Source organism: Rhea americana, unplaced genomic scaffold (genome assembly GCF_003343005.1).
Source record: "Rhea americana isolate MKP2758 unplaced genomic scaffold, rheAme1 scaffold_425, whole genome shotgun sequence".
Classification (NCBI taxonomy): Eukaryota; Metazoa; Chordata; class Aves; order Rheiformes; family Rheidae; genus Rhea; species Rhea americana.
The window spans coordinates 88,436-101,094 of record NW_028186563.1 but is presented as its reverse complement, the minus strand read 5'-3'; the positions used below and the strand labels follow the sequence as shown (position 1 = coordinate 101,094).

At 53.0% G+C, this 12,659-nt stretch overlaps 1 protein-coding gene across 1 annotated transcript; it reads left to right on the top strand.

Annotated features, from left to right (window-relative positions):
* Positions 1-1,747: 1,747 nt before the first annotated feature.
* GOT2 (glutamic-oxaloacetic transaminase 2) lies at positions 1,748-12,190 on the top strand. Its single transcript, XM_085315281.1, has 9 exons — positions 1,748-1,924; positions 5,413-5,541; positions 6,068-6,127; positions 6,249-6,410; positions 6,718-6,822; positions 7,853-8,003; positions 8,287-8,452; positions 9,388-9,538; positions 9,998-12,190. The coding sequence occupies exons 1-9, from the start codon at positions 1,790-1,792 to the stop codon at positions 10,118-10,120; spliced, it is 1,182 nt and encodes a 393-aa protein (XP_085171407.1). The 5' UTR covers positions 1,748-1,789; the 3' UTR covers positions 10,121-12,190.
* Positions 12,191-12,659: the final 469 nt, after the last annotated feature.

Below are 12,659 nucleotides of genomic sequence, written 5' to 3'. Positions count from 1 at the left end.
TCTCTCTATAAAGCTGATTTGTGATGATGTTAGCTACAAAAGCAATCTYGTTCTTTGTTTCTCCTTTAGCTCTCAAGACTCAATCCCCTCTGAGGGGAGATGACCCAGATCTGTCTTGTGCTACATGCTGTGTCCCACCACAGAGAGGGGCCTGCCCCTGTAAGACAGGTTAAAAACCACCACACCTCTCGCAGTATCTACAGCCTGCGGAAACTGAGTGTGGGACTAGGTAGAGACTGTGGCCAAAGAGAGAATAGCAGGATTTCTTTTTATAGCATGGACTGGTCTGTCCTTGACATTAAGTGAGCCACTCTGTCTTCAGGATGGCAGTCTTGCCAGCAGGATGGAGGCAGGTGGTTTATAGAGCGGCTGCTAGGGAGTGAAGAGCACTGACCTGGGCAAAGATCCTGCTGGCGCAGGGARGCTTTGTGCTTAACTGCAAGGAAAAGGACCTTCCAGTCAGAGCTTGTCACACGAGGAAGAGAGGGTCTGTGCATGTTCTGGGAAAACAGCATTTAGCTCTCAAGGGAGTCAAAGTTTGTGGGACAGGGAAGGGAAATACCTTGGTTAGATCAACCAACCTGCCTGAAAAAGCAGATTAGTTTTCATGCTCGGGAGCCTTTCCAGGAGTTTGGAAGAGGTTCAGTGTTCATGTTTCACACAATTGGCTGGATCTGGACAAGTTGCCCTAGCAAGAGCTAACCTGCGGGAATGAGCCTGTCCTGCAGAAGTAGCAGGTGATCAGAGTGTAAGAATTTAAGACTTCTCTTTCCTGGGGCCTTTATGGTGTCAGCACGTAAGGAAAACAGGACCATTTGTACCCATTAATGATTTAGAGGAAGCCAGTTATTTTCAGCTGCATTGGACTGGGCCTCTGCCCATTTTGCAGTCTGAAATGCAGTGCCAGGTAAGGGGAGCATAAGGGAGGTGTTTTCCCCCAGATAATTGTTTTATCAATGCTTGTACCTTCCCCAATTAAAGGTACAGGTTAAATGGTTAAACACAATAAATGATTAAAAGGCAAAATTTCTCTTGACGTGTCCTCTCTAGCTATGTATGTCCTGTTGGTGCACACACAAAGGGTGCCGCTTAATAGCGAAGTGTGTTTGTAGTGTCCAGTTGGAGAGACGCTGCCTGGGAGGACAGGTTGGTTACAGACCAGTCCCACACCAGCCCTGTGTGGTTCTGGGTGCTGGGATGCTCTGTTTGGGCAGCTGGCGGGTCCCTAACAAATTTTGAGGTCATGCGCCAGTGCTTACGTAATTCTGTTCAGCGAGGGCCACAGCGCGTGTTTGTTTTCAAATCTCTGTGCCCATTTCCATAAACAATCCATAATCTTCAGCGATCCCCGGGGGAAGGACRCCATCCAGGTCTCCTCAAATTTGGCATGTCCTGGGAAACCTTTGGTGGCTTCTTTCAGAAGTCCCCTCCCGCTTTGCGTGGCTTACTTTCTGCCATGGGGCAGAGAGGGGTGTGCTTATTTATCATGTAAACCCACCCGCCTTGTCAAACTCTGCTGCTGATGTGCTGCTGGATTAACTTGGGAACATGCTCACTTGGAATTATTGCAGATTTAGATGTGGCTGGAGTGGAGCAGGGGGAAACTGTGGGCTGTTCACTTTGGGAAACAGCACCTCACTTGGGGTGTTGGGGAGCCTGCCACTGCTGAGCCCTTAGGCAGGGTGTTGTGAATGGTGTAGGCTGCCAGACCAGCCCTGTAAGGAGCTCAGTTCCTGCACCTAATCCTTAGCTTGTTTCTCCCTTTAGCTCATGGTGGTCTCACGTGGAGATGGGTCCCCCCGACCCTATCCTGGGGGTGACAGAAGCTTTCAAGCGYGACACCAATTCCAAGAAGATGAACCTGGGCGTGGGAGCGTACCGAGATGACAACGGGAAGCCGTACGTCCTGAACTGCGTTCGTAAGGTGAGCCTGCTGCTGCGGCAGAATCAGATCCGGGTACCAGGCAYCCTGGGGAGGAACAGGGAGTGGGAAGGCCCCCACATGCAATCACTAGGCAACAGGTGCCTGTTGGTCCTTACAACATACTTCGTCTCTAGTAGAGCACAACAGCGTTGCTGAATATCTCCATTAGCAGTGCTAATGCTACAGAGAGACAGTGCAGCTGACTGTTCCAGTAGGAAGCGAAAGAACAGGGAAAGTGTGTTTTGTTCCCATCCAAGTAAGTCTAATTTGTTGCTGCCTTCCATGAGCTCTCCAGTTCAGCTGTCCTCTGAGCTTAAAGATGTTTCCTGTGAATAGCCTGATGTTTCTTGGGCGAGCACCCATTGGAAGGAAAGAGCTGACACTGTCCTCTTAATCTTCTTGGATTAGAAATTCTGCTGAGCCTTTGTTACCAGTTGCTCTGTAAGCCAGTCTGAAACTCCAGCAAGGGGAGCTGGATGTGGATACTGTGCCTGAGGGGATTATAGAGAAGGTGGGGTAACTTTGCCTGGAGCCTTTCGGAGCTGTAARAATAGAAATAAGCTGTTAAATAGCTGGAAGCTGACATGTATGGTGACTGGCTGGTCTCCTTGGTATAGGGAGAATATCTTGTCTGTGGTTTTTTGTCAGTGTGAAATATAAAGCAGTTGCTCTGCTAACTGTCCCTTGTCCTCACTCTGTCAGAGCATACTACAGCCAGGTCAGAACCAGGAACCTGTATGGTGTTGCAAAAATAGCTTCCTGCTGGCATCTGGATGCTGCCAGCCTCTGTTCAGCTCCTCTAGGAGCAAGAATAAGGTTCCCAGAGCACTCTAAGATGTCTCCATCACTGTATTTTTCCATAGTATGGCTTGTTGTCCACTGTTCTTGCTGCTTGTGTTAGATAAAGACTTGGRTTGGTTTTTAATGCTAGGTCTATTTGAAAGAAGAGGTGAGTTGAAGCCAACTTAGCGTTAAAGTGGGCTAGGACTGAGATTAGCAAGACTGGGGGGAGTCATGTTTAGGAGATAAGCAGCCTGCCTGAAAGCTGGCTCACCTTCACAATTGGCTGAGTTTTCTGGGTATTTAATATGCTTTACCTACTTTGTCGTTCCCAGTATATCAAGGGCCTGTGAAGAGCCTGTTACCCAACATCGCTTTACACTATGTCTCCCTGTATTGAGCTAATCTYTGCTGTTCGGTAACAGAGACACRGGGTAGTSAACAAAACACAGCTTGGATTGGGGGGCCTCCAACRGGTGCATGCAGCTGGGGATGTGCGWGTGGGATATGGCTACGGGAGACCCCCCTACATCCTTCCTGGTAAACCTGCAGGCATGACTGCCTCTCTGAAATGCCTGTACACCAATGCACRCAGCATGGGGAACGAACAGGAGGAGCTGGAGRTCTGTGTGTGGGTGCAGAGGCCCTGGTGACAAGGGATACAAAGAAGGCAGAATTACTGAATGCCTTCTTTGCTTCAGTCTTCACTGCTAAGGGCAGCCCTCAAGAATCCCAGATCCTGAATGTAAGGGAGAAAGTCTGGCCAAAGGAAGCCTTTTCTTTGGTTGCAGAGGATAGGATTAGARAWCTTCTGGGCARRCYWGACRTCCACAAATCCATGGGCCCTGATGGGATGCACCCACGGGTGCTGAGGGAGCTGGCAGATGTTGTTGCCAGGCCKCTCTCCATCATCTTTGAAAGATCATGGAGAACTGGAGAGRTGCCTGAGGACTGGAAGAAAGYCAATGTCASTGCAGYCTTCCAAAAGGGCAAGAAGGAGGACCCAGGCAACTAGAGGCCGGTCAGCCTCACCTCCATCCCTGGAAAGGGGATGGAACAGCTCATTGTGGATGTCATCTCCAAGCATATGGAAGAAGAGAGGGTGATCAGGAGTATTCAGCATGGATTCACCAAGGGGAAATCCTGGTTAACCCATCTGATAGCCTTCTCTGATGGAGTGACTGGCTGGGTAGATGAGGGGAGAGCAGTGGATGTTGTGTCCCTTGACTTGAGCAAGGCTTTCCACACTGTCTCCCATAACATGCTCCTAGATGAGCTCAGGAAGTGTGGGTTAGATGAGTGGACAGTGAGGTGGCTTGAGAGCTGGCTGAAAGGCAGAGCTCAGAGGGTTGTGCTTAGTGGCGTGGAGTCTAGGTGGAGGCCTATGGCTAGTGGTGTCCCCCAGGGGTCAGTGGTGGGTCCCATCCTGTTCAACTTCTTCATCAAGGACCTGGATGAGGGGACAGAGCGCTGCCTCAGCAAGTTTGCTGATGATCCCAAGCTAGGAGCAGTGGCTGACACACCTGAGGGCTTTGCTGCCATCCAGAGAGACCTGGCCAGGCTGGAGAGCTGGGCAGAGAGGAACCTCCTGAGGTTGAGCAAGGGCAAGGGCAGAGTCCTGCACCTAGGGAGGAATAGCCCTACACACCAGTACAAGCTGGGGGCTGAGTTGCTTGGAAAGCAGCTCTGCAGGGAAGGACCTGGGAGTGCTGGTAGATGACAAGCTGACCATGAGCCAGCAATGTGCCCTTGTGGCCAAGAAGGCCAATGGTCTCTTGGGGTGCATTAGGAAGAGGGTTGCCAGCAGGTGGAGGGAGGTGATCCTGCCCCTCTCCTCAGCCCTGGGGAGGCCTCATCTCGAGTACTGTGTCCAGTTCTGGGCTCCCCAGGACAAGAGAGACTTGGAGCTACTGGAAAGAGTCCAGCGCAGGGCTACGAGGATGATCAGAGGGCTGGAGCATCTGTCGTCTGAGGAACGGCTGCAAGAGCTGGGCCTGTTTAGCCTTGGGGAGAGAAGACTGAGGGGGGATCTTAYCAATGTGTACAAGTACCTGAAGGCAGGGTGTCAAGGGGACAAGGACAAACTCTTCAGTTGTCCCATGTGACAGGACTAGAGGCAACGGGCACAAACTGAACCACAGGAAGTTCYGCCTGACCGTGAGGAGGAATTTCTTCCCTGTGAGAGTGATGGAGCACTGGACCAGGTTGCCCAGCGAGGTTGTGGAGTCTCCTTCTCTGGAGATATTCAAGGCCTGCCTGGATGCAGCCCTGTCTAACATGCTCTAGGTGACCCTRCTTGAGCAGGARGGTTGGACTAGATGATCTCCAGAGGTCCCTTCCAACCTTTATGATTCTATGAACAGTCAGGTCTCCCCTTCCTGCAGGACCATTCTAGCTTGGGCAAAGAAGCACATGTCTCTGTGCAGCCATATTAACTGCTAATGGGCGATCTCCTCTAGCACCTGGTTACTCAGCTCTGCTGTGCTTTGCTAACAACTAGTGAGGGCTCTGGCAGTTGGTGGGAAACCTTGCCCTCAGGGTAAGAGTGAGGTGTCTGCAGAAATGTTACTGGCTTTGAATGAGCTCTGTTCTCCAAAGAGAAACTCCTGTCAGACAAGATCCTTTGTCGCCTTTGAGMGGCAAATGTGAAGAGAAGAGACATTGAACTGTGTAATGGTGATGCCTTTCATATCGAATGTGTCTTCCAGGCGGAGGCCCAGATAGCATCTATGAAGATGGACAAGGAGTACTTGCCCATTGCGGGGCTAGCAGATTTCACCAGGGCATCAGCAGAATTGGCTTTGGGTGAAAACAGTGAGGCTTTCAAGAGTGGCCGGGTAAGGAGTGGGCTGGGAACCGTGGGGGTGGGCAGTGCTGCACGGTCTGTAGGTAGGTGCCCAGGAAGAGTGGAAGGGCTGGTGTGGGCACTTGTGTCTCTGAGTTGCAAACTGGCTATAGGTTCGACAATAATTGCTGCCTCCGAAAGCTGTGGTAAACCAGCCTTTCACAAGGGTTCAGCCTCGCCTGGCTCCCAACTCCCTGCCCTGTTAGTGTATTAGCCAGCGTGGACTCAGCCCCRGAACGCAGCTCTGTTGCGGGATGTGTTTAAGCAGATGTATGTGCTCATCCTGTCAGACTTGGGAGGAAAGAGGGAACCCGTATATTTCCAAGGCAGCTGTGGGTTAGTGAGGACAGAACAGCAAACTGGACTCACTGATCCATGTGGTCCCTTCCAGCCTCACGTCCYTCTTTGAAGGAGTTGTTACTGAGGAGTGCGTCTGCCAAAGCTGATGTAGGGACTGTTCCATTTCCTGTATTGTGCTGTGTCAGCTCAGGCTCATCTGTTTGTATCTTCCCTTGCAGTATGTCACTGTGCAGGGTATTTCTGGGACTGGATCTCTGCGAATTGGAGCCAATTTTTTGGTGAGTCCCTGGCCAGTSGGGGAAAGGAGGGGAAAATCTTGACAGGTGCGGATGTTTCAGGTTTTTCTAACTGCTTGAATCTTTTCAATCTCCTGGMACATGTTCTCCTTCTCTTGATCAGCAACGGTTCTTCAAGTCTAGTCGTGATGTGTATCTGCCCAAGCCATCCTGGGGCAATCATACACCTATTTTCCGTGATGCTGGCCTGCAGCTTCAGTCTTACCGCTACTACGACCCCAAGACATGCAGCCTTGACTTCTCTGGAGCCATGGATGACATTTCTGTGAGTTGCCTTTAAGGCCTGGATGCACAGAGGTGGTGTGGGGAGATGTGCAAGTTTTTTTGCTTTAGCCCAAATGTGATTGGGAGCCTGATGACATTGTATGAAAGCTGGAGACCCCACAGAACTTGTCAGATGCATGAAAGTAGGAGACACCTTGTGTTCTTGCTCCTCCAGAGTTCTGGCATTGCAGGGCCTTCTAAGCCATCTTTGTGGCTACACATGTGTTTAGGTCAGTAGCCTCATCTCAGCAGCTGGGAAGAGTGCCCAGACATCATTAATTATTCATTCTCTGTAACATCTCTCTTAGAAAATTCCAGAGAAGAGCATCATCCTCTTGCATGCCTGTGCTCACAACCCCACTGGAGTGGATCCTCGACCAGAGCAATGGAAGGAGTTGGCTGCTGTGGTGAAGGTGAGCAGTGGAGGGTCCCAGTGGTGCTGTGCTGTTCCTGGGAAAATTGTGTCCCTGGAATTTCATAAGTGGAATCTGATCTCTGCTGGAGCTACTGGCTTCTTCCCTCCCTGCAGCCAGGATGAGTGTCTTGTTCCTGCACTAAAGACAGGAGCCAGCCAATTTTACCCTTTCAGGTCAAGCTTTCAGCTGACCATTGGGAGTCTTAATAGTCTGAACTCTGCTGGCCCCTTCCCAGGGAGATGGGGAAGGGAGGGCAGCAAGGCTGAAAGAGCAAGGTGTAGCAGCTGCGGATTCTCSTGATGCTGGTGCGTTAGAAATCCTGGAAGGTCTCATGTGCTTGGTATCTGCTTGCAAGCTTCAGCTGCAAACAGCTAGGGGCRTGCTCTTCCTTCATTCCACCTCACAGGACTGTAGCCAGTGGGACTTGTTTGGCTTGGGCTTTAGCCACATCCTGGGAGCTCGTGAGAACTGGAGTAGCCTGTGGGGGCTAACGGATAGATGCGGGTCTCCGGCCTGAAGGGAAGTGTGGTTTTCTAGATGTCCAGAGGCCACTGGAAGGGCTGGTACCTGCCCAGAGGATTCCCAGGTGGCCTGGGTCAGACTGGTCCAATACAGCTAGGCACATTTACCTGGAAGTGGGGTAGGACCTGGTGCGCTGCAGGAGGGGGAAGTAGTGAATGGGTGGGGGGAGGTGAAAAACTGGACTCCTRGAAACTGGTAATACAGGAGACACTGAAATGGAATAAGTCATTGCTGCTAAATCCACTTCTCTCTCCTGGACCGGACTGTATATGCCATAAATGCGTTGAGAGGGTCTTTGTGTACTGTTCTGATGTGTGGTGGGTAGCTGTGGCTTTTAGACTGCCTTTCCTGAGGCAAAGGAAAGGGAATACTCTATTYGTGGAGGAGCACAGTTGCAACCAAGCAGGCTGCTGCTTATATGGCTCTGTTCAGCCCGCTGCCCTGCTTCCCACAGCCTGGAGGGGTATTCAGCCCCCATGACACTCTCTCCCCTCTTCACTGGCAGAAACGGAACCTCCTCGTGTACTTTGACATGGCCTACCAGGGCTTTGCCAGCGGGGACATCAACCGGGATGCTTGGGCTGTGCGGCACTTCATTGAGCAGGGCATCAACATCGTGTTGGCGCAGTCCTACGCCAAGAACATGGGGCTGTACGGTGAGCAGGGCGGGTGGTGCTTTGCCCACGATGCTGGGTGGATCCTCTGCCTTCAGTTATCAGCCGGTATCTTTCTAGAGGTGCCTGGCAGTCTCCCAGTCCCAGCTGCTCCTTGTGCCMGTCCTGTAGTATTGAGGAAGGCACAGGAGGTAACCTGCTGGGAGCAGTTGGAGACTCTCTGAGAGAACAGGGCTCTCATAAGGCTGTGTGGCATTTGGACAGATCCTGTTCCAGCCCTTGGTATCCAGGGGCAGAAGCTGGGACCTGACTACCATTTTTTCAGGGGAGCGTGTGGGTGCCTTCACGGTGATCTGCAGTGATGCAGAGGAAGCCAAGAGGGTCGAGTCTCAGCTGAAGATCCTCATCCGTCCCATGTACTCCAACCCCCCCATCAACGGAGCCCGCATCGCCTCTCTCATCCTGAACAGCCCTGACCTGCGGAGAGACTGGTAAGAGGGAATTCCTAATGCTCGCAGTAATGAGATGTGAAGCCTTTCTGTGGCAGCAGTGCGTTGTGCTTTCTGCTAGCCACTGTCACAGGCAGCTCGCTGTTTCAGGGCTGCAGTCAGAAGCACGTGCCGCTCCTTTGCCCTGGAGGAATGGGGGCCTGCTGAGGCACTTGTGTGCTGGCATCAGCTAGCATCAGCCCAGTCTAGCGCATGGGGGCTCCTCTTGTGTAACCAGGGCAGAGAACGCTGAAGAGGATAAAGCTCCCCTGGGTTTGAAGGCTGCAGGAGTTGCCTGTCCATGGAGTGCAGAAGACTGACTAAGGCACTGTAGCCACTTAATGTGTCTCACGTGGAGGAAGTAGTAAAGCTTAAGCCCCCTGGGAATAAGACGGAGGAATGTAACCTCCATACCCTAGGCCTGCTCCCTGGCGTGAGCCTGCGCTGCTCTCCCAGCCCCTCGGCGTTGAGCCTTTGCGAGCAGCTGGCCTTGCAGAACAAAGGCTGGCTGTGTACTGTGGCCTCRCTGGGAGCTGTGCTGCTTTGGCAGGCTGACGCTTGCGCCTGATGCGGAGCCCAGCGGAGATGTCTCCTAGCTGCACTGCCTTGGAGCAGGAAATATCTGCCTGTTCTGGGAGGTCTCCCTGTCCTCTCCATCTATCCCCAGATACTATCCTATGCGGTTTTGGACAGTGCTGCCATGAGCCATCCAGCGCTCCTGCAGCTTTTGGAAGTGAGAGATGTGGAGGAACACATCTAGTACTTGTCTGACAGCTGTGGAACATGTGCCTGTGGGCAGTGATTGGGTTGTACCTCCCATGTTTCTGGGAGTATGAGGCCCCTCCTGGGGCAGAGGGTTGCTTCCCAGACAGTTGGGGAGGGGGCAGTGTCACTACATCCTAGCTGTGTTCTGAGTGATTCCTGGCTTGGCTTCTCAGGCTGGTGGAGGTGAAGAGCATGGCTGACCGGATCATCAGCATGCGAACTCAGCTGGTGTCCAACCTCAAGAAAGAGGGATCTTCCCACAACTGGCAGCACATCACCGACCAGATTGGCATGTTCTGCTTCACAGGGCTGAAGCCTGAGCAGGTAAACACCGTTCCTGTGGCCTCGTCATGGTGTTTGTTATCCTTTTCAGATGGATGTTGACTGCAGGTGCTGAAGTGAGCCTGTAATCTGCCCTCTGAGGACGATGGTCCTCTAAGCCTGCAGCACTTCAGCGTGCAGCCTGCCCTGCTCCCTGCTGTACTTGGAGCATTTGAAAGCAAATGTAGCCCACTTATCTGTGAAAGGCAGCAATCACTTAAAGCCACTCTGTGGTGGCCTTTAGGGTCAGCTCAAGTGAAGTGACTGTCCTGGCTGAACATCTGAAGTGCTTGTGTGTTGCCCAAGAGCAAGAGCAGGCAGTGCTGGCTCTGCAGGTAGTTGGTGTGGGTGCAGTATCTGCTGGTGCCCAGTYGTTTCTGGTTCTGACAAGCTGGGTAGATTTGTGCTCTGTTAACGAAGTAGAGCTTGGCCTATCCTTTGAACTGTGCTGTTTCGTCTCAGGTGGAGCGGCTGACCAAGGAGTTCTCCATCTATATGACGAAGGATGGCCGAATCTCTGTGGCGGGAGTTACATCGGGCAACGTGGGCTACCTGGCTCATGCCATTCATCAAGTCACCAAGTAAAGACAAAGGTGTGCCCTGGAGCTGTTGGCCTTCCCTTCCCCCGTCTCTTGCTGCTGATGGAAGAATGGGAGGGGAAGGAAGTAAGCAGAATACTTCCAACCACAGCACTTAACGCCGCTGCTGAATGTATCTTGTAGATGAATTGTTGTAGAGGCCTAGTCAAATCACCCTACATTGCTGAGCAGGGGCAYCATTGCTGGCTTCTACTCCCGTCAGAACCATTCCCTCCTACAGTTCATCCGTTCTCCATCTGCCCCAGCACCCCTCTGCATTGGAGGAAGCAAACGGTTAGCATCCTGCCATCCTACCAGTGTAAGCACAAGTGCGTCCCCACGTTCATTTCTCCATGAGAAGGCTTTATAAGGCTGTTTGCCGCTTGCTGGCAGTGGCACTGGAGAGGCAGCTGGGTGGGCTGAGTGGGCGGGCTGCTCAGGTACACTCCTGCAGCCTCCTCAGCCTCTCCCTGCTGCCTGCAGGCTCCGTCCTCCTTCCCCCCTCTGCAGCTGGGCTTTGGACTAGCCAAGAGCCAGGCAGCACCGAAGCTGCCATCTGACAACCAGCACAAAGGCTTTGAGGACTTCTTGTTACTAAAATCCACTGCATTCTTGGCTTAGCTCTTTCCAGCTGCGAGTCTCCTCTTGGGTGTGATTCACAGTGGTGTTGGTGCGTGAGGCAGGCCACTGTCACTTCTCTAAGTCTGCCTGGTTCACTCCCATACTCTGAGGTGAAACAATTACTTGCTCCTCAATAAGAACATACTCTGAAAACTGCTCTTTGTTGGTCTCTGCCTCTCCCAGTTCTTCTACCAACCCCAACAGCTTGGCCCTGATCCTTGGCCCTGATCCTGATCCTATCAGCCCTTCATGCAAGGAAGAGAGAGTGTGTGTGTGTGTCCCAAAGCAACGAGCCAAGACGTAGGGCCCACCACGCGCACCCTCCCACTAGGGTGCCATGGTGTCCTCCTCTTGTCTGCTCTGTCCAACCAGACTTCTGGAGCTGTTAGAAAGCAGGAGGGGGAAAAATCCCAAGGGAAGTCTGAGAGCTAGTGACTCAGAAAACATTCTCTCGTTTGAAGCTGAGACCTGAGAGGACAAAAAGCCCTTACAGGGCAGGCCTGGACTCCGATCTTTCATCCAAAGTAAGCTGACACGTGGCTGTGTTGAGCTGCGGCCTTCCTCCCATTATAGCAGTGCTGGATCCTGTCCTTTCTTTGTACCAAACATTCCCTCTCAGGGATGTGCCAGTACAGGGGATCTCATTATGGCCAGTGAAACTGTTTTGTGAGGGTCCCCGTAGAGAGAGTGCAATTCCCACCCACTCTTGTGTCCTGAAGGCGCCGAGGCCTGTGGATGGAGACTGTTCTAGGTGGGAGTTAGGGTCATGCAGCTAAAATTGTAGCCTACTCTGTTGAACAAAGCTGTCGTTTGGGGGATTTGTTTTTTTTTCTTTCCCCCCGGGGAGAGTGCAGGTACCCACAGGGTGTCTGTCCTGTGCCCAGCCACTGAAGCAAGAGGGGTTTTGCTTTGCAGCAAGCGAAGATTGTTCCCTAGACAGACACTAAGGGAGGTATCCTTGCTGCTGAAACACTTTTTCCATCCCGTGGCTCTGATCTCCCAACTGACACCTTTCTCCTTTGCAATTGTACCAGGGATATTCAGCAGAGCAGTCCCTGTTTTTCACTCGTTACCAGTGCAAATTTGTTCCCTCAGAGCTGGAATGGGTCTGTCTAAGCATATGCTGTCACCGTGCTTTCTGCACAAACCTCGGGGGGCTGGAGCCTCCTGCTGCCCCRGAGCAGACAGTTCGCACTTGAATTGCAATGATTGTTTACATGGCCCGACGCCTACAGCCTCTGCGTCTCTCCGATTTGTGCAATAACTGCTTTCCGTGCTGCTGCTCTCGGTGCTGCCTCGTCGTGCTGCAGGATGGTGGGTTCTTGTGCTGTGGTGCTGGGTTCTGCGTTGCTCCGGAGCCTGCCTTCCCCTGTCTCCCCTGGTTTCAGAGAGCCCTTTTACCCTGTGTAAATCATTAGGCCTTTCTGCAGCCTGTTACAATAAAAATAGAGCTGGAGCAGTTGCTTTCTGACTGTCCTTGGCTGCTGCCTCTTCTCTCTGGGCTGCTGCCTGGGCAATGCAGGGCTGGTTTTAGCCCTAAACCAGCAATGATGGCGCAGAAGCAGCCGTTCCTGGCAGCCGAGGGTCCCTGCGTTTTGTGGTGCTGCTGACATGAGGGGGCCGGGGCCCTTTTGGGCGATGCGGCCGGGCCGGTGCTGCGCCGGGGAGCTGCTGCCTGCAGCTGCTCCGCACCGCGGAGGCAGGAAACCGAACGGCCCCTGCGTCCCCGTCCCCGGCGGTGCCGGGGTCCCCGGCGGTGCCGGGGTGCTGCCGACACCAGAAAGGAGGCAGGAGCCAGGGCTGGGGTAGGGGCGCTCCTTCCCGCGGGCGTTGCGGCAGAGGCGGGGGCTCCGCTGCTGTAGCTCTCCCGCCGCGGGGAGCTGCCGGGCGGGGGAGCCGGGGCCGCGCCCCGGGCCGCCGAGGGA